Source organism: Pelobates fuscus, chromosome 3 (assembly GCF_036172605.1).
Source record: "Pelobates fuscus isolate aPelFus1 chromosome 3, aPelFus1.pri, whole genome shotgun sequence".
NCBI classification, from domain to species: domain Eukaryota; kingdom Metazoa; phylum Chordata; class Amphibia; order Anura; family Pelobatidae; genus Pelobates; species Pelobates fuscus.
Window position 1 is genome coordinate 246,364,911 of NC_086319.1, and position 22,464 is coordinate 246,387,374.

A 22,464-nucleotide genomic window follows, 5' to 3' on the forward strand; every position below is an offset into this window, starting at 1 on the left:
TAGACAAAATTCAGTTTTCCAGAAAGTTTCACAGACCATAAAACCTGATCCTACCCCTGGGTACAGCAATAGCACACAAGGAGACCTTTGTCAGATTTTTGAGATAGGAAGATAGGATTGGGTAGGAACTAGGCACTGGCCTAGTGAATATTATCTGTAACTAAGTTAGTGCTAATAGTATATTTGTTGCCCCTATCTGAGTCTCTGAAGGCATCTATCCACGGCTACGTAACTTCCTAAGACTAAAAGACACCATTTCCATATGATTAAAAGTGCTAGGAAATGTAAAGAGTGGGTTATTTTGATAAGTTACTGATATAACTTCTGATCCTTCTTATACCCTTGTTGAGTCTGTCAAAGGTACAGGTGTATCCTTTGCCTTGCTACATTCTGCCTGTGTGTTTGTTATTAGCAAAGTTCCAGCTGCCATCATAATCCAAGACATCAAATTTTGAAAGAATGTGATTGTTAATGTGACATTAAGATCTCCTTCTGCACCCAGTATTTAGTTAAAAGACTTCAGCACTTGATCGAGTTGCCCTTGATAATAGTATCATCTGAAGTTTGATTGGAAACGTTTTGAACAGGTGCTACAACTTGTGCATTAACCAGCAGAGCCAGTATATATTATGTGAGACTATAAAAATTAAGGGAATGATACATCCATATGATTGAGAGAAAACACTAGGGGGAGCAATTTAACAATCTCAGGACAGATCCAAAAAAAACATTTCTCTAGGTTTCCCAACAGACAGTTTCTTTAAAAAAAAAAACTTTACTTTCAGCTAATAATATGAAATATTATATTTAAAAAAAAAAAAGTGAAAGCAAGCTAAATTGCAAAAAAATACAGGTGTATTTACCTTCCATGTGTGTTGCACCTTCCAATGAAATAAATGTGGCATGTGTTTTTACACATCTCTTGAGGCCTAATTGTGTACAATGCCATTTTAAGATGGAAAATGTATCCATGAATTAAAAGGCTGCCATAGAAATTCAGGAGTTGTTTTTATGGAGATGATGAAAGTCTTGTTGACATTTAAAATACAACCAGATGGGTAATACTTTAAGAACTTGGTTGTTAGCTGCAGTTCTACCACTCGAAAGGCAATTAAACATGTTTACTGACACCAGAGTCTTAATGTCCACCTACGTTGTATTGGACAAAGAAATCAAATGAAATATACTTTATGCAGATACAGATATTTGGGCCTCGCATCTAGAAGGTTTGTCTTATCTGTCTGTAGCTTTGACAATTAGTCAAGAATAGAGACTTTGTACACATAAAAAAAAAAAGAAAAGCTGAAATAATATCTGAAAACAAATTTAGCCAGCCATAATGAGAAGGATTAAGATCCCACGGCATTCTATGCAGGTTACCAGTTTGCCCCCACCCTAGTTATTTTTCACGTAATGATTGTTAATATGACCAAGCAAAATTATTGTTTAACCCCTGGGCCCTAGGCAAATGCCTAGAGTCACCTAATGGTTTATTCTGCTCTTGCAACATTGCCATTATTGTTTGGCGGATATCTACATCTGTCTCCGCTGTAACTCTATCTGAAAATGACATCAAGCTTCATGTAAATCATTGGCTTTTTCAAATCAGTTTGACTTCAGGGCCAATCATGGCTTAAATCCAAATACTTATTACAGACTCATGCTTCCTTACTTAACTAATTGCATTTATGTAGCTGAGGTTCATAACCCCTTTTCCACTGGTTATTATAAAAAAAAAAAAAAATAGCAATAAAAAAGTTGTTTGTGTGTTCCAGTGACAACTCATCTATATTTGTATTATACAAGTGCATTTAGAATTGTGTAGGTTATATTATAGTACACATGCATTGTGTACTAGGATAAAATCATTTATTCCCCAGGAATAAATAATTAGCATAATATCACATTCCAATTAGGCTCACATTACATCACTTTCATGTGCAGCTCCAGAAAATTAACTCTGCACACCGTGTAAGAATTGGCAATGACTGCATATTAAAATGTAGATACATGGGGGCGGGGCTTGCCAGCCGACTAGAACGGACGCCATAATCGAGAGCTCCTCTACACACAACCCGAATCCGTCAAACATCCTCTAAACTTAGCCCCATCCGACAATAGTAACGCTCCAGGGGTCTTGCCAGAACGATACCGCACCGGTTGATACCTCTCTCGAACCCGGCAAGTACGCTGAACCGCGGCACCGACCTGCGGCCTATTACGCGTCGAAACTTCGGAGCCTAGGGGCTTTCCTGCAAGGCGACCACTCACAGTGCCAGCCACATATTGATCCGCCATGGGCAGGAAGACCAAAAAATTAAAGCCTGAAAAACCGAGGCAAGGCATGAATATAGGAGAGCTCTGGCGGCAGGCCTCAGAAGCCACGAACTCTAAGATGGTGTCCCTCCACGGCGGCTGCTCCGACTTCTATGAAGACACGTCGGATGAAGCGGAGGGGGACACCACGCAGGCCCAGCCACAGCCACCGCCAGCCCGGACACAGCAAATACTACCTGCTACCTCCCACACACCGGTAAGCATGGAGGCAATACGGGATTTAATGGCAGATCACCACCAGAAAATCGCGGCCGATGTGGCCTCCCTCAGAGAGACCCTGCAGGGTCTGAATGGCCGACTGGGAGCGGTGGAAATAGCTGCGGACACACAGAAAGGCCAAATCAAGGTACTGCAGCGGGAGGTTCAGGAACTCAGGAAGCAACACCAAATGTATGATCTGCAATTCGCCTCATTGGAGGATAAACGCCGTCTGAAACACCTGAAGATCAGGGGCATAGCAGATCACATACCAGACGCTGAGCTACCTCACCTAATCAGGAGGCTACTGACAGCGTTGCTCTCCCCGAAACTCTCCAAATCGGTGGCTCTCGACGGCATATTCCGCATCCCTAAATCTCCTAAGGCCCCACCTTCAGCTACAAGGGACGTTATCACGCAATTCCAGTACCTGAGAGACAGGGCTGCGGTACTCACAGCGGTCCGTGAACACCCGACTTACACCTTCGAAGAAATGAACCTCACTTTCTACCCAGACCTCTCGGGAGCCACCATGGCCTGGAGGAAATCCCTACAACAGTTCACATCCCTCTTGAGAACAAAGATGATCAGGTACCGCTGGGGCCCAAGCCACACCCTGCAGATCACCAAGGGCGACACCACACACACCATACGTAATATGCAGGAGGCTGAGAGAACCCTGAGGTCACTGGACCTCCCTCTGGACTCACTTACCGCACTACAGCCCCCACCGAACCCCACGCACCATCCACACTGGGGCAACGCTGAAGCTCCAGCTTTCGTACCCCGATGCCCACCTGGAACGCTCTCAACCACAGGAGCAACCTGAGGAGAAATTGGGACTTACAACGCAATTGTTTTCCTTTTCAATTTTTCTTTTTCTTCTCCCTCACCTCCGGGACACTACTCTCTTACCCGAGACCTTAAAGCAGGGTACGGTTGTTAGTTAAGTTGGATTACAGGTACCCCTAACATGACGGAAGAGATGACCCAGACACCGGACTTAGAGGACCTCCCCGCACTGACGCAGGACACCACAACGACTGACAGCAGGCTGACCCCAAACCATACCACCCTCCCCCCCCCCCACCCCAGGGTAACAGGGGCATCGCTCTCTATATGACAGTGCTGTCAGACCAAAACACCACCTAAACTTAATGTCTCAACGTACCTATATGTAAGTTCCTCATTAACCTTACCGCTACTACTGGAACGCTCCACCCAGACAAAATTGGGACCCACATAGCTCCTTAGAAGACTTATATGATGTACAAGGGTTTAGGTATTACGCCATTCCATTCTGATCCCAGACTAGATGTAGACCATACCTACCTTTACGCGCAGAACAACATACTACTCAACAGTTAGATAACGAGACGCACAATGTTCCGTTCTTGTGAAATGCTTACAGCAACCCTCTTGTAACCTGACATGTACCTCTTAAATCTTAATTAATTAGCCTTAGACGCACAGATTTGTTCCTAACTTACTTAATAAGACAGCTCTGATGGGCTGATAACCGCTTATGTTATACGTGGATTTTTGCATTTCATGTTGTATTACACAAAGTTACGCTTGTAAACTAATAACAAAAATTGTGCAGTAATGTCATAACTCTGTTAACCAATAATAGTCAGTGACCGCTGTTGGGGCATCACTGACATGTATGTACCACTTACCCTGCACTCAAAAATAAAGAATTTAAAAAAAAAAAAAAAAAATGTAGATACATTAAAATGCTCAATAAACGAACAATGGAAATAAAAACATTAACCAGAAGACATTTAAGAACTCCTTCTGAGTATATTATTCACTTTTTAATACATTTTGTTCTAATATTTATATGACAGTCTGTATTACGATATATATTTTCCCATGTTGCTGGGAGCATCTATCTCCTGCTGGATGTCAGAGCACGGACTGGTTCAGTAAATATGAGTGTACAAGCTATTTTATATTTTAATATAACTATGTTATATTCTGTGCATTTGTCTTGTGTTTTTCTAATATTGGGCTAGGCACCTCCCCTTAGAAAAGTTCTTTTACTCATCTATAAGATGTCATTATATCATCCATCTATATATAGCTCTGAGCAGCTCTTATATATGTGAGCGTTACATATCCTCCTCTTCTATGTTTTACCAAAGTATCCCATAATTTGTCACATGTTTATCCTGCGTGTATAACGCTTCAGTATATGCATAGGTTGATATTACTCAATCCATGGTTTCTATATAGCACTGTGAATACACCTACTTTCATTACATATCCAATGGTACATTTTTCTAAATTTTAACTTTTTATGAATAACTTGTATTTAACTGCAAGTGTTGTTCCATACAATACCTTGTAATATACTGTATTGTCTATAAATATGTTTTAAATATGGTTTAGAGTAGCCTTAATCCATATCCTTTGTTTCTTCTATAAATGCAGCTTTTTTAAAATAGCACATAGAGACAGGTTATCGTGTACTTGGTAAATCACATCAGTATACCAGACTGGTATTGGTTTATTCTAGTGAATCTACTAAATCATCTAAATTTTCCTTTTTAACAGAAAATAAATTCTACACAATACAATTTTAAAAAAAAGTTTTAAGATATACACATAACTAAACATACAATCTGACATTATTTGCCATTTCCACACTTGACCTTTTAATAAAAACATCTCACCTTCTTTACATTCCAAGGCCACTCGTGATTCCAGATTATCCATTTGCATCTGCAGTCTCTTTAACGTCAGGTCACTTTCCCGGGATTTCCGTTTATATGCAATGAGTACGGCTACAATAAAAATTATAAGTAGTCCTCCTGCTGCCGCAATACTGACAATTGCTGGAAGGCTTAGAGGGCTGTCAGGCGTTATATAGACCATTCCAGGTGAAAACTCCATTCCTCCTACTCGAGCCTGTAATTAATGTACAAAAAAATAATTGATCAAAGAAAATGTAAATTTTCAAAATAATGTTCAGTGGATGGTTAGTTATAATAATCAATAAAGCTAAGTCCCAGCATTGGACCCAACTTCAATCAATTAAAAACATCACTTTATTGTAATTCTTTTTATTTAAATCATCAATAACTCTCACATCACCAAACCATGCATGTATTCTCCTATGTTGTGCATAAATGAACGTTGGAGAAAGCCTATATTGCTCTTGGATAGTATGGCATTACTGCCAAGAACCTGTGCATGTTTATCTAATTATGCATCTTTGATCATAAAGGGCAAGCAAGACTAGAACCTTTCTGATATAGTCCTTCTCTCTCCACTATTCACATCATATGTAAAGATAGATCGATAAAATACTAATATTCCCACATTAGTGACTGTATGTATCGGTTGGAGTCTCCAAGGCTCTTTCCTTGGTCCCCTTCTATTTTCTCTTTATACTGCCTCTCTTGGCAAACGTATTACCTCTTTTGGATTCCACTACCAGCTGTACGCTGATGACACCCAGATATATCTCTCCTCCCCGGACCTCTCTCCTGCCGTCCAGCAACGTGTCACTACTTGCCTTTCTTCCATCTCTGACTGGATGTCCTCCCGCTCTCTGAAACTCATTCTCTCTAAAACTGAGCTCATTGTCTTTCCTCCTCCTAATACTGATCCTCCTCTTTCGCTCTACCTTCAAGTTAGTGGTATCCACATCCTTGTCCATCCTTGCAAGCTCGCTGTCTTGGCGTCATACTTGATTATGGCCTCACCTTTGAGCCTCACATCCAGTATGTTGCCAAATCCTGTAGATTCAATCTTAAAAACATAGCCCGCATCCGCCCCTTTCTTACGCAAGATGCTACCAAGTAGCTTGTCCATGCTCTAGTAATTTCCTGCATGGATTATTGTAACCCTCTCCTGATCTGGTCTTCCCAAAAGTCGTATTGCACCACTACAGTCAGTAATGAATGCTGCCGCCAGACTGATTTTCCTCTCTAGTCTGTTCTCTCACACCTCACCCCTCTGTCAGTCCTTATATTGGCTTCCTGTATCCTATAAGAGTCGATTCAAAGTACTAAATCACACCTATAAAGCACTGACCAATTCTAGCCCCTCTTATATCTCTTCCCAGATCTATAGGTATGTCCCTTCTCGGTCTCTCAGCTCTGCCCGTGACCTTCTCCTGTCCCTTGTTCGCACTTGTTCGGCCAACTCACGCTTGCAGGACTTCTCGCGGGTGGCTCCCTTCCTATGGAATAGCCTGCTTACCACCATCAATCGTTTAAGAAGTGCGTTAAAACCCATCTCTTTAGGAAAGCTTATGGCCTCCCAGAGTAACCTTTAACTTACATACCTGTCTCTTGCTCTCTCCTAACATGCAGCACTCTACTCTCTCCTCCAGCTCTGCTTCACTCCCACCTTTTTTGATTATTACTTCCTGGCCTATTGTGTTTTAAACACCCAACGGCCATAGACTGTAAGCTTGTTTGAGCTGGGTCCTCTTCAAACTATCGTTCCTGTAAGATATCTTGTCATTGTCCTATTTATAGTTAACCCCCCCCCCCCCCCTCATAATATTGTTGTGCTAGGGAATCTCTTGGCGCTTTATAAATGGCGATAATAATAATAATAATAAGTATATAGGAGTTTCTAATGTCACTTACAAAATATGCAGAAACATAACCAAAAAGCTATACACTTGATGTTGTTTACTCCCTTACTGATAACATGAAATTCCAGCTAACTTTTTTAGAGGTTTCTTGGAAACCTTCACATCTCATGGCCCATGACAGGTCAGGAGATGGTTGATGAGGCTGAAGGGAAAAAGGTACCACTGGACCATTGGTTACATTTCACAGGGAAAAATACAAAGTAACTCTGTAAATAAGCTTCACTTTTCAATATAAGTGTATTGCATTTATTCTTTTCAAACATATGTGACCATATTGGAACATGTTGATAAGAGAATACAAATGTCTAAGATAATATAAAATCAGACCATTATTCTGTGCATACAGGTAATACACATCTAGACATTGCATTTTATTTTCTTTCATTAAGTTAGTACCTTGAACTCCGTGTTAAAAACACCTATCATATTTTTCCTGTAAACTATTCACTCCAGAATGTGATAGATGTTATTAATAGAGGCTGCTTGATCCAGCCCCCCGCAGTTAGCCAGGCAGCCAAAACCACAGGAACAAAGTTATGAGAGAACAACATTCTATGTCAATAGTCCTACTAAGCATTTGTATAGATCCCATGAGATTGTCTTGCAAAGATATGCCACGCATCAGCTTCATTGTTCTTTTTCATCTGATAGGCTAGAGCATATTGCTGCAAGATGAGACAATATTGTGACTGAATTCTATATTTATTTGTAATATGCTAATATCTATTGTGACTATGAAAATCAAACATACATATGCATTTTCAATTTGTGGCCATGGAAAACACATTTCAGCAGAACGCTGTGACTACGGTTACTTTATGCCTCATTAGTGGTGGAGAAACTTCTTGAAGAGCTTTTCTGGAAAACATTTTGGATAACAAATCCTTTATTATTTGTATTATTGATATTCATTTTAAGTTATAAGGCACTAGCCTATGTATAGAAACACATGTCCATTAATGCAGCCCTGTCATCATTTCTTCTTTTTTTGTGTGGTTTTCCTTTCCTTATGACCCTGTATCAGAATGATTGTATTCCATCCCTCTTGCCACTTAACTTTATGTATTTGTAACCTCTTTGCTATCTTCTATCAGATCTCAATATCTGGGTGTAACCATTTTTTATACTCTGTATATGATGTCTGGTTATTTTTTCTGCATAATTAATTTTACTGATGGAGTGTGTGTTAATTTGATTGGCACCTGTCACAGTAATTTGCTGACATATAAGCACTGTCACATTTTGTCAGTTTTACTATACATATGGAAAAACAGTATTTACTTTTCCCTATATATTTTATGAAAATTAGAATGCACAGAAAAAGAGAGTCAGGCATAGGAATAGAGGAGGAAAGTTTCATGAGGCAGACCCAAGTTAATAAGGCAAAATGTTCACAAATGGTTTGACTATTTATAATGGGGGACTCTCTAGCGAGGGCATAGAGGGTTACTTTAATTAATAAATAATTATTTAATATAGTTTGATATGTTTTTCAAATTATTTCATATTTTTGGATAAACATTTAAAATTATTTAATATTATATTTTTTTATACTGTTTTAATATTTTGAAAGTTTATCCAAAAATATGAAATCCTTTGAAAAGTGTACCCAACTATATTAAATAACTTGGATTAACTAAATATATAATTTGACATTTAACTTTAACTTAATTGGGGATACACTAAATAAATGGCTGTGAAATCATTATAGAAGACCAGGAAATATTAACTTCTCTCTGGTAGACTGTGGATCAAATAAATCTTAACCTTTGAATGATAAGAGAAAAAAGTGAAGGAATATATAGCAGACTGGTTGTATATCAGAGAGAAAATACAACAAGGAACTGAAATCAGCCCAGTTTTGTCTGCTTTCCAAACCACTACCTTTAACCGATAACCTTGTCTTCTTTATGATTTGCAGCAGTTCGACACAGCAGGGGTTTTATGGAGATATTTATGGCAAATTCTTAATTCACATTGAATAGCCTGTGTCATATTAATGATACTCGTTACCATTTTTAATGTTATTATCTCCAGACTGTGCATAATTTATCCTCTTTGGCCTTTTAAACTAGCTTAATTAGGATAGGGTGGGTGTCTCACTCGCTCTTAAACTGTAAGGTGGAGAAACTAAAGTTCTATTAAGTAAAACAAAGTCTTTGTTTTAAGCATTTCAGATCTATCTGACATAATTTTTTTTAAGGACTGCCTAACCCCATAACATATTGACAGCATTCCATCAGTTTATTACCTTTCCTAATCACACTAGATTTAATAACCCAAATGTTCTAATCTTTCAACTGAAGAAAAAAAAAAGTCTAAAACAGATGCCAAGACAGAATATATCCACAATCTATCTGTACCAACCAAGAATTTCCATTTTATGCCAGTTATTTAAACAGTGAGGTGGCAGTTTACAGTCATTCAAAATGAAAACCTGAAGATAGAAAAGATTATATGACAGCTTAGATTACCTGCACATTAAAATATGTATTCTATATGTGCAGCTTAAATACACGCAGCAGAGTATAATGCTGTTCTTAGAGATAAGGTATTCGTTCTTATTTTTCAAGATAGATTCCCTTTAATACCACTGCAGGCCAATAGGAGTTAGAATAGAACAGTCCAAGTTTTGGTAATTAGTTGTCCACAGTATCTTCAGACAGTATTTACCCAGATAAAGATCTTGGTAATCATACTGTTGCATAATACCTTATTTTTGTTTAAGACAAATTTATGTACTGCAGTGAAAGTTAAAGTTTCAACCTGAATGCTACTTTGCGAATCCTCTCATGTTATAAATTGTATTGGAGTGCATGTTATTATTACACAAGCCAATACAACTATTTTAAATGAAGAATTATATGCTGGCCTGGCTCGGCCCTTATGGGTAAAGAACTGCCACCTGGAGGTTTGAACAGGTACTGCAAATGCTGAAAAAATAGGAAAACTTAATGAATGGGTCCAGTCTTAGAAATATACCTTCTCTACATTGTATATTTCATGCTTGGACAACAATTAAAATAATGGTTGCTTATATATGAGACAGGATATTTAAGAATTATAAATGTTTATTGTGTGTTCTCCTTGGTTTTTCACTCACCAACACTTTGTGACGTCCTGTGAGATTGGGGGACTCACATAACAGTTGAACATCTGACACTGTCACTGTACATGGCTTATCCCCTATGAACACTGAGTATTTTAGCTTCATGTTGCCACCTGCCACCGGTGGGATAAGGTTTTTTCCCTAGAACAAAGTCAAAACAGTAAAAACAGCATGAATACTTTACACGCACTGAATATCTCTTCTACAACAAATACCAATGAAAGGATGCAGTAATCTTATTAAAATGGTACTTGCATGAGTGACAGATTGCAAAGGGAAGTATTGGAACATTTGCTACAAATTGTATTCCAAAGCATTACTAGTGCATAAATGGCTAAACATATTATATACACTAGTTTGGTTTATTTAAATTACAGATCTGTTTTGCACTTAAATTGAAAAAAATAGTATTCAATATATCTTTATTTGAAGAAGTATTTTTTTGTATTGCCAACTTTTCCAAATTTTTAAAATGTATTTCACATACAGTTACACTGTCGTTTACAAAAGTTTAGATGGTATTTAAAATATAATCTAGAAATGTATTGATTCAAACATATTTATCGGAGCTTGCTGCTGCAGCTACTATGAATTTTTCCATAGTGTACAAAAATGTCTAGAGCTGGACTCACAATGCCTAGCACAATGCACAGCTGATTTGCATACAGGTACTCATTCTATGATTTGTATTATTTTATATTAATGATAATACTGTTTTACCGTATTTTACACAATTTTAATAGAAAATGGAGAACCTCTAAAGAGTTCACTGTGCACTGTAAGATTTAAAATACACAGTTAAACTAATATACTTGATGTGTTTTTGTATAAACGTGAATCAACTTCATTCTAAAATATTTGTGTATTAGTCCCAATCTACAAAATATTCACAGGGCCATTCACAAAATCCTGGATTTTTGCGAATTGATTCCAAATGAAAATATGGAGGCAAAAATTTCCATAATCTGATTATGGCTGTCTTATAAAATTATCCCAGATCAGTTATTTATGTTTCAATTGTGCAATTCTGATTTAATTTGTGAAAATTCAGAGTTTAATTAATAATCTTGGCAGTTTTGTAACCACTCATCATCAGCACAGGCACATGCTCAATAAAGCTAAACTTACCTTTAAAATGATGGGAGTACCGGGTTTCAGTTCCAAAATCCCTGTTGGACTGAAGGACTCGAACACCGGATCAGGGTAATACGTGAAATTGGTCCTGTTAAGGACAAGTAAGGCTTGAACGTTATCCAGAATGAAGCCAAACTCTTCTGGGCGTTCTGTAACATCAGTCAAATGGTTGTAGCTCACAGCTAATGCAGGAGCCTGGCACATCATTTCTGTAGAGTTTAGCACGGTGCAATTCTGTGACACACAGAAAGAAGACATAGCTTGAATTTGGCAGAAGGACACAGATACACAGGTTCCACAAAAAAACTATATACACAGCATCTGCAATTAAACATATACTTTTCTTGCATTGAAGAACATTGTAGAATATTCCCAAATCACAATGTCATTACATGAGTATACACATCATACTTGCCAGGACTACCAGTTTCCACTGGACAGTTATAAATATAGTCTGCAAATCTGCCATCAGTTTAAAGATGGGAACTGCAATAGCTTCCACCGGAGGATGTATCTCCAACTAGTCTCAGGCAGAACTGGTACATGTTTAGGTTGTTTGCCGTTATCTTAATATATAGATAAAACAGTTGAGACCCAGGTCTGTAACTACCCCTAAACACTGGATTGTATATCCCAGTGAAGCCCCCCTCACAGGAGAGTCCTCCTCTTTTACACTGTTTACACTTCTTACCTCTTTTAACACTCTACACTATGACTAAACTTTAACCCTTACATTGCACCCACACTAAACATTAATTCACACACTAACTTAAAACTTACACCAGGGGTGCCCAAAAGGTAGATCCCCAGATGCTGTAGAACAAAAATTCCCATGATTCTTTGCCATTCTAAAGGCATGCAAAGCATCATGGAAGTTGTCGTTCTGAAACATCTGGGTATCTACCTTTTAGGCACCCCATTTAAACGAACACTAAACAGAATCTAAAAAATATATTGTAATATAATATATTATAATAATATAACTGCAAAACATATTTGGGGAAAATAATGCTTTTTTAGGGTATTCTTCTATTACTTTCTTGCAATGCGCAGTTTACCATTATACATACATATCTAAATGCAGAAGTATTTATTAAATGTTTAATTTTTTTTTTTCAATCTTGAAGAATGGTATAATAAATTATATTCTTCAGAATTTTAGTATGCATAATCCCTTAAAGGAACACTCCATATAGTCCACTGTGTTTATGGTGCCAGGAGTTCCCTCTTTAGTCAACTTATATGGGTCCCCCAGTGGAGAATAATTCAGATTTCTATGAGCTCTATCAATAAGCTAATCCTGGTCTATACAGGACTGAGAGAGAAAAAATTGTAGTTTTAATGTTACATCCATGAAGGCCTGAATGGGGTTTATTGCCTGAGTTGGACTAAACATAAAAAGTTCACAAACAATCCCATATTTGATTAAAAATTTTACATTTTGCAACAGCTGACAATGCCAACTCCCTCCATTTTTCGCATTTGCTGGAGCATGTGGTGCAAATCACGGCCTGCTTTGGAGCATGTTATGTGCAGAATAAAAAAAAATTGTCTACAACATAAGAAGCCATGCTGTGAAGTTCTTACATGATGCAGCACAGCTGTGAATCTCCAAACTAGACTATTTTGTTCTTCATTCTGTACAACTTGCGGTGTTGTTATATGTGTTGTTGATAACCCTAGGTTTAGACTAATGTCAAGCCAATGGATGGATGACCTAGGTTGAATCAATATCCATGGGATATTTTTCTGTTACAAATTTTCGAATTCAGTCATTAACCACTTCTATGTCTATTTGTTCAGCACTTATAAGCAATAGAGCAGCAAGAATCAATTGCACACAAACCAGGCTGACCATAAAGTAATTTAACCCACATGTCAAGAGGATGATAGGGAAGATGTGACATTGAAAGATCTTTAATGGCCTTCATTACTTTGCCTGGACTACTATGAGAAAGATTTTGTGATCGAGCAAGTTGCTAATGCAGACACCTCCATATGTCCAATATATTCATGGTTACAGTTTCATCACTAAAACTACTTTCCAATGATTCATAACCTGAATTTAGTTTTTGAGAAAGAAGCTTTGCAATAGCAAAAGATGTAATTCCAATAAAACCTGGCATAGTTGCTGGTCTTTTTATTTGTTTTAAGAGTTTAGATATGCATGTTTCTAACATTCTTAAACATAATATTCTTTATTCATTTCGATTTTCCTATAATTCGTCCTAAGCTCCATGACTAATGTAGAAGTGTTTTAAGTAGGTCATATTTATAAAGTGATGTTAAGAAGTCTACAACTCATTTCCAGCTTGATTTTCTAAAGGTCAGTATTTTCACTGATAACACTTTTGTTATTAAACTGTACAGTCAGTCAAAAAACAAGAAAAGTATTACGTTAATCTTATTGAGTTAAAATAGTACAGGAGGCATGTAATAATCTAACAAAGAAAAGAGGGATAGATGTCAGTAAATAATTACTGCTGTTATATGTAGCAGTAGTTAGCACATTTTATAGTCCTGCAAGTATATCTAAAAATAATGTTTTATTATCACTTTTCTATTTAATTTAATTGGATTCATTGTAATGTTAAACTTATATATAATTATATATATTTGTAGGACTATGCTTTCAGCTGTACCATGCATATCTAAAGCATATCTCCTATAATTTGTAGTCAATAAAGCAGGACAGGTGCAAGGGTAAAAGCGGGCGCATACAAGTGCCATACATTGCGTTTGGAAGGAGAAAATCTCAAAAAGGAGGCATTTCACCCCAATGTGAATGCCTTGCCAGACATACAGAGTGCACATGCACAGAGGAATAATATGCAAAGGCTTCTTGCAGTCACATAGACATTTGCTAACGTTTGGCACAATGCTGGGACCTTTTTGGGTGACTCGGAAAAACAACAACAAAAAATGGAAATATAAAACAACAAGGGACAAGAGTCCCAATGAACTCAGTCCTGTCAGATAAGGAAATGTCGTGGGATTCCAATAACAGGAAGGTGAGGTGAAATGAGATTACATTTTAGTCTATCTTTAATTCATAAGGACTTGTTATTGTTATTTCTAAAAATTACAGCTTAAACACTGATCTAATATTTTTTAATTCTCATTGTTTTGTGATAGAAATGGTTACTAATAGAATCTTATCAGGCATGTATAATAATTAAACGACCACTCCAAGCACCCACCCACTCCCCACCTCTACTATGAATATCTCTTACCTCAAGAGAGTTAACTGAAGCTACTAGTGTAGACTATTGCCCAGTGGAACCTAGGTAAGAAGTCAAACCAGTCAGAAACAGTTTGACTACTTGCAATGGGGAAGAGCGTTAAAGCACTCCTGCACCATAAACACTACAGTGAGCTATGGTGGTTATGGTTCTTGGTCCTTTCATCTGGTTTAATGTTATTCGAAATTGACTTAACTATTAACCGTTTTGCCTTGTTTACTATTATACCTAAGTATCAAATTTCCTTTATTTACCTCTTGACATGAAATGTTAAATTTAATAAAACAAACAGTTGGCAAGGTCCTTTAAATGGAAAAATATAAAAATATCATGGAGTTTTTATTTAACACACTCAACTCAGTTTAAATAGCCTTTTAGTGAATCATGCCAACCATTAATTTTACGGTCTTTAAACAGAATTAGCATGCATTTTCAGGGATCACAATATTTTCTTGTGTTATCAATCAGCCTAAACTACTACTGATATAACGTTTCTGTAATACTGATATGTAGCATATGGAAGACTGAAGTTAAACATTTACATTGCTATATCACAATTCCGGTAGCAAAGTGACACAGGCTGAATACAAATTGATAATGTAAATAAGTCATATTAGCATTCACAATTACTTACATTAATATGTTCTTTTCCACCTAGTTTGGCTCTTATACGGGGATTCCTTATTATATCCAAGTTAGTTCCCCACACAGATATAGGTGTGTTTCCACTACAAATAAAGAAACATAGACACACAATTAAGAGATAGAATGTTAAGCTAAGAAACATACAAACTTTGCTCAACAAAAACTAGATTAAAAATGTTCATGTTTGACTGTAAAGTGTAAAACCCATATATGTAGACCTGCAGTGCATTGATACAACAGATATCTATTACCTTGAGATATTCATAGAATACCAATAGTAGGATCATGCACAAAGCTAGGCTATTTTCTCAGTGGGATTTAATATAAAGAAGATCTGCAGCTGCTCTGCTCTTAAATCCTTCATTCATTTATTTAGAAAAAGCAAGTGCCACTAGCAGGGGGAAAAGGCAGCACGCATTTATTTGTGGCTTCTATGTCCTTGAATGCAACATACTGTAGTCATTCTGATACTGCAGAACATTAGAATCTATTAAGAATGGTTCAAAACTTAAATAATTAAATCATAAAAACAATTATATAAAATATTTTAATAATAATGTTTAGAAATTAACATTCTGGCAAATGCTCTTTGGATGGTTAGCCAAGATGAGTGTGACTTTAACATGGCTAAATGTGATTGGTCAAAGTGTAAGAATGACTTGTTTGATGGAGTTTATATTATGAAAACAGCTTCAGAACATGGCTAAATGTGATTGGTCAATGTGTAAGAATGGCTTGTTTGATAGAGTTTATGATTATGAAAAGAGCTTCAGAACACAATTTCACATTGAAAAATATGAGAACTATTTTGCAAATGTCATGCTGGCAAAGGGGTGAGGGAATATTGAGGAAATTGATGTGTGGGAATTTGTGCGATCAAGCAATTCTCTGTTCCTTACTCACTCATGGGCATGCTCTCACAATGACTGTAGTCCTGAGATATAATGTTGGACTGTAGCACATGAAGTCTATATTATTGTACACCAGACAATCACGAGGTAACACAACAAAATATTTTGATATTTTACAACAGTGACTTGGTGGTCTCAAAAGCATTAATGCTAACCTATGTTTCTGCATATTTCTAAATGTAAAACTTAGCGTATTGCTTCCTAGTCTCTCAATCCTAAAGCTTATCTATATTTGATCTAGGAAGATAGTACCTTGCTAGGGAGAAGCAAGGGGGATATGTGCCTGGCCTTTTGAAAGTTGTGCAGGGAAAATATGCCTAAACTGAATTATGCTTTAACATGAACTGTACTACAAGATGCCAATATAGCGTGGTATATGTGTAATTACAAAAAAACAAATATTGAGGGGGCGGGGCCGGGCCGCCGGGTCGACAGAACGCCATCTGGATGGGCTCCAGCGGCAAATCGCCCGAAATAGCACCAAACATGGCCCAAAACCGCTTAAAAAAGCAAAGCATGCTGCATTTAAGAGGGGGAAAGCTCCGACACCCACCTGATACCTGCAAGTAGTCGACTGAGTGGCAAGCGGGCGGAGAAGACTGGGTCTGGCCTGCACACGGCTTCTGGGCATCGGCCGCCACTGCATGCAGCATGGCGCCGTGAAATGGCGCAACACAGAGCCAACCCGCTGTAACATAAATATTCCTGGCGTGGAGAGACCGTATGGTGGCGACATGTACTACGGCGGGAGCCCCCACGTGGACACTGTGCCGACCACCTAAACTGGCAATGGCAAAGAGATAGCCAGCCAGATGTAATGGACATTAACACTGAGGAGCAATAAATTACACTGGGAACGTAACCTGGCAGGAACAGAGGTGATATACGTTGACACAGAAGCCCAGGAGGCCGGTGATCCGACGCAACCGCGCCATATTACTAACATGGCCTCTCTGTAAAGGCATTATTGAAAGAGGAGTGCAGAGACACCAAAGGAGACAACCCATTCTGGGGCAACGACCTTGACGGCCTGGGCGGACCCCAGCGCTGCCGGGTCCCTGATGGACCCCCCGCGATGCCTGCCGACCCGCAGGAGAAGTGAGTGTCTGGGCCTCCGGGTCTGGGAGGTCCCTGGAGAGCCATGTCCCTGATGCTGAGAGCCCTGTGGGGTGGGTCTGCGCAGCCTTTCCGGCGCACCGGTGGCCGGGGGCTGCGCGCACCGGTCCCAAGTATGAGGCCGGCACCGGGAGAGACACTGGGACACAACCTTCACTGGGACTGGGGTGGTGTTGGGGAGGTGCAGGGCGCGGGCGGCCCGCGGACTCTAGGTGTGGGGGCCCAGTGGGCCATCCCTGCTCCCGCGGAGGACTCAGGTGCTGGGCTGGGACCGTCCCGGGGGGGACTGTCGGGGACTTGGCGTCGCGGGAGACGCACCACGGCCAAGCCATGGGAGGCCCCCATCGGACTGACATTATGGACAGCTCTGCCATAATATTGTTGTTATTCTTATAGTTATTTGTTTATGCATTCCTTAATATAGTAAGCCAGAGCTGAGACGCGCAATGCGCGACCAACGCACCTACTATAAGTTCTTGATGCATATTAAGGTTTTTAGTCTTTACGCTTTTTTAAATTCATGATCGATGCGAACATTTTCTCACTCTGTCATTTAGAACCAGTTTAAGCTGCTTAGTAACCGGCAGTAATTGTATATTTGTATGGCTTAGAATGGCTAGAATGCCCTTGCAGGGGCTAAATTATAATATTAACAGCTTAGTCACTCAGCCTTATACGTCACTGCTACATAGACATACTTGAGTGACTCTCCGCATTAGCTCCAGTATGCATACGTCATCTATGGTTGCTTATTAAAATGGCCAGACGATTGCAATGTACAACGTAAACCATTACGCCTCATCCTAATTATAGATATAACTATGCTCATTGCGGCATATATTTGTAAACTAACAGCTCTGATGATATTGCACTCAATCTGCGACATGGTTATTTTGCGTTTAACTGGCCGCTGCCATAATGCCTATAGATAGGATTATACATTACATTGAGACGCCTGCCTTTTCTAATACTGTTTTTATATATGATTACCGTACTGCACGTTGGATTAAATTCTCAGAAATGCTTGTTCATTCTGATTTATATGCCTCTGCGCAGGCAACCACATACTACATTTATCGCTTTAAATTGTGCCTGCTCATGTTCTTTTGCGCAACCAATAAAAATATTCAAAGCAAAAAAACAAATATTTATTTTGTATATCTATACTTTAAAATCTCAATTAAAATGTATTTAAAATTTACTTTTGGCTATATGTTAGTATTTACCTATGCATTTGTGTACATAGCTTACTTTGCTTTTTATACATTTTTTTTTCTTTGTCTATTATTGTATTTGTATTATATAAAAAATGTCAATAAAAAGATACATATATATATATATATATATATATATATATATATATATATATATATATATATATATATATATATATATATAGTGGTAAAGGTAGACAGCACTCCACGGACTCCAATCTTCAAATAAAAATTTAATTTTATTGCTCCAAGTTTAACAGAATCAACGTTTCAGTCTGGACAATCAGACTTTCATCAGGACAAGGTGAAAGCCCTGATGAAAGTCTGATTGTCCAGACTGAAACGTTGATTCTTTTAAACTTGGAGCAATAAAAGTTAATTTTTATTTGAAGATTGGAGTCCGTGGAGTGCTGTCTATCTTTACCACTATATTCTTGCCAGATAAGCACCCGGCATTGAACATTTTCTTCAGTGAGTGCAACACCACTTGTAATTTTTATATATCGGTTATTGGTTTTCTTTTTTTTTTTTTTTTTTATTAATTCTGTTTATTTATATATGAAAACCAATAACCGAGCCTCTAAGAGGTGCAAAGGGCTGTACTAAGCACTCAACCTTACATAACAACCTTACATAACCTCACAACAATAAAAAAACTAACAAATAAGACATGTATGCAAATGTGAATAGTTTAAACAATGCATCTATATTCAACTATTTCCATAAAATAGATACTTGGAAGCCTGTCTGATACAAAAACAGAAAACAAGTCACATACATTTAATAGAATTTTTATAACTCGGAGCAGCAAACACAAAAACTTTGCTTTGACATAGGTTGTATGCAGTTTGTTTGCCTGTATCCCCTGCTGTGCTGCATTGCACCTGGGCATCTTTGCAAGCTATAATTGCACAAAGCAATCTGAGTCTGTGCTGCAGTCATAAAACGTTCTGCAGCCTCCAGATAAAACAAGTACATAGATTCATAGAATATTGCCTGTGCAGGAGATGCTAATTGGAAGGATTTGTATATATGTCAGCTCTTTTACCTAAGTGAAACTTTCCTTTTCTTAGATCTTTGACTTGGCATGAACACTAAATACCTCTTTTAGTTTGTTTTACTTTGTGAAAGAAGGAACTGACAGGTACAACGGGAAAATATGGGAACAAGCTGTGTGAAACATCATAGAACCTGCATAATAAAATATCTCCAAATTCCTGCAAACTAAACTTGCCAAAAGGCATAGACATTTAGGACTGTTTTTTGAACAATACCAGGTCAGCAACTATGCCAAAGTAAAATATTTTGCCAAGAGGTATGGTGTATGATATAATTGTACAATGTATTACGTAAACCCATATCCCAAAATATCTTCTCTGTTTTTCAGAACTCTGTGTTACATTTACTATGTTACATCTACTAAAATAATCTGGCTTGTTTATTGCTATGTACGAATTATGATCATTATTATTGTTACAAATATAACATCTCCTAAAATTCACTGGTGTGCAAGTTATTATTAATATCTGTCTCATGCAATGTACCCCTTAGAGTTTACAGAGAATGGTGTGATAATAAAAAGAAAGACCCTGTGACCAACAGGTCTGTGGGCAAAAGCATGTTTTCAAGAAGATGGGGTTTGAAAATAAAGTCCAGACATCAAGCTGACAAAAAACCTCAAATAAACTCTCTTTACAATAGTTGTGAGCTGAAAGGTGGCTCTGAACATTCAATGTATTGAGCATTAAAATGATGGACTACAGTAATACCTAGCTCCCCTCCTGTCACCAATGGCAAGGGTGACAGGACTACTACATTGTTATTTGATCACCACTACGTGATGATGTGAAGCCATCATCTTGTGAGTCAATAGCACAGATTACTGTTCATGAACTAATAGCATGGGTAGTATGTTTGTGGCATGCATTGGATCCCTTAATATAAAGTAGATATTATCTGAATATCTCAGTGAAAACATTATTCCTTATATGTGCATTATTTGTTGCCACAATCTACTGACAAGGAGGAGCCAAATCACGATGAATATACAGTATCATCTCAAGAGTGCTCTGCAAACACTCAATCAAAATAAATAAACTTCCTGCACATTTACCCAGTCTCGCTTATATAAAACTAGTAAGCCCATCGAATCATCAAAAAGCAAAGTGAGATATTTATCAAAGTGTTGTAAAAAATTTGCACAAAAATACATTTCAGACCACAGTTAATTTACAGTGGCAAGAAAAGGCAATGAAACAGAACACTTTTCGGTCAAAACAAAAATCATAAATCTGCTGCGTCACTGAAAAAATGGCATATATTAAAAAAGGGATAATTAGGATGCAAAAAAGCTAAAGTTAGAAAAAATCGGATTAAATATATTGCTCCAACATTATCTCGAAAATTAGATGTGAAAGTTCCTTAAGGAATATTTCCAGGAGCTAGTTGTCACAAAGAATTCAAGAAAAAGTGAACAAACACACATTTGACTACATAATCTATGTATCTACATGTAAGCATATAGTAGAGGGAAGATGAAGCCAAAGCAGCACAATATAGGCAAATCAAAGCAGGAAAATTAGAAAAATTAGAAAAATGCAAAAACACGTTTGAGAGAAGAAGACATTGTCAGACAGGAGAGAAAACAGTAAAACAAAGAACAACAGGAAAACAAGAACAGATAAAAATGTAGATATGAAAGGTCATAAAAATATATTACTAGAGCACTTAAAAACGAGCATAAAATAATTCATATTAATGCATCGCAGTAAAATGCCAAACACGTTAATTGTACCTGACAATGCTCCATTCTGGCTCAATTTTTATGATTTTTGGATCCTCCACATATTCAAACTGTAGCTCCTGTGGAATCTTGGCCTTGTCAATCTGAACGGTGACTTTCACTTTCTCCAAACCTTCAGTGGAAGCTGTGGTGTTACAGAATATCTCACTCGCTGTTCTCCTGACAATGCAATACAGGTAATCAAGAGAATGTTTGAAAAAAACATCACCATTAATTGGAGGAAATTATTAGCAGGTGCCAGGGGAAAAGTGAAATCTTTATACACAAACTGTCTTGCAATATTTATATGCTAAAAGAATAAAATATATACAAATATTGTCGTATTGAGTCTCCTAGACAAATTTTAGTGAAATATAATTTATTGATCTAGTTCAAGACCTGTAATTATTTTTGTTTCTACAAACATAACCAGGTCGGCATGTAAATATACCAGGTCGGCATGTAAATATTAGCATAACCAGGTCGGCATGTAAATATTACTTTCAAATGGAAAGCTAACTCTCCTCTGAATCATGCCACTTTTGGAACCAAAGGCTGGAAATGAGCAAGGCATACTAAGCCCTTATATTGTTTTTTTTTCATGTAATAAAACAAATTTAGAAGGTAGACAATTGCTTGGAAAATTAACAAATAAAGATTTCTAACAATTATTGCAATACAAATATTTATTTTCTCCTTGGAGAGTAAATTAAAGCAATCTTCACCTCTATTATAGTATAGCTTCTAAAGCACAACTCATACTATTGTCCAAACAGGCCACCTTGTGACTTGTGTACAAGGATACCTATTGGCTGAATCAGTCGGATCTATAATGGAAAGTCTACACCAAGAAAAACACCTGCAAATGAATTCAAAGGACAGCAAACATAATAAGGAAGAGGATGTGGAAGATTAATTATACCTGTCGAATATACACTGCTGCTGTCCAAACATGACTTTCACGCTGCTGCCGGCACTCAGGTTTGTGCCAGTGATAGTTACTTGAGTGCCCCCTGAAACTGGTCCTTGGGAAGGCTCTAGTTTAGACAGAGACAGCGTCTGTAAAGAAGACAAATTTATTAAAACAATACATGAATGAAGAGCTCGTTAGAGTAGCTGAAAGAATTGTTAATGGTCATAAGTATTGTGTTTATCTAGCTC

General features: G+C 37.6%; 1 protein-coding gene across 1 annotated transcript in view; it reads right to left on the reverse strand.

The window, feature by feature from the left end:
• Positions 1-22,464, reverse strand: part of PLXNA4 (plexin A4) — a 673,785-nt gene that overhangs the window by 90,510 nt on the left and 560,811 nt on the right. The window contains exons 15-20 of the mRNA XM_063448298.1: positions 22,226-22,362; positions 21,316-21,483; positions 15,270-15,363; positions 11,388-11,627; positions 10,254-10,400; positions 5,214-5,448 (exon numbers count right to left, since the gene is read on the reverse strand). Of these exons, the coding sequence (XP_063304368.1) occupies positions 5,214-5,448; positions 10,254-10,400; positions 11,388-11,627; positions 15,270-15,363; positions 21,316-21,483; positions 22,226-22,362 (1,021 nt within the window). The remainder of the gene's footprint in view (positions 1-5,213; positions 5,449-10,253; positions 10,401-11,387; positions 11,628-15,269; positions 15,364-21,315; positions 21,484-22,225; positions 22,363-22,464) is intronic.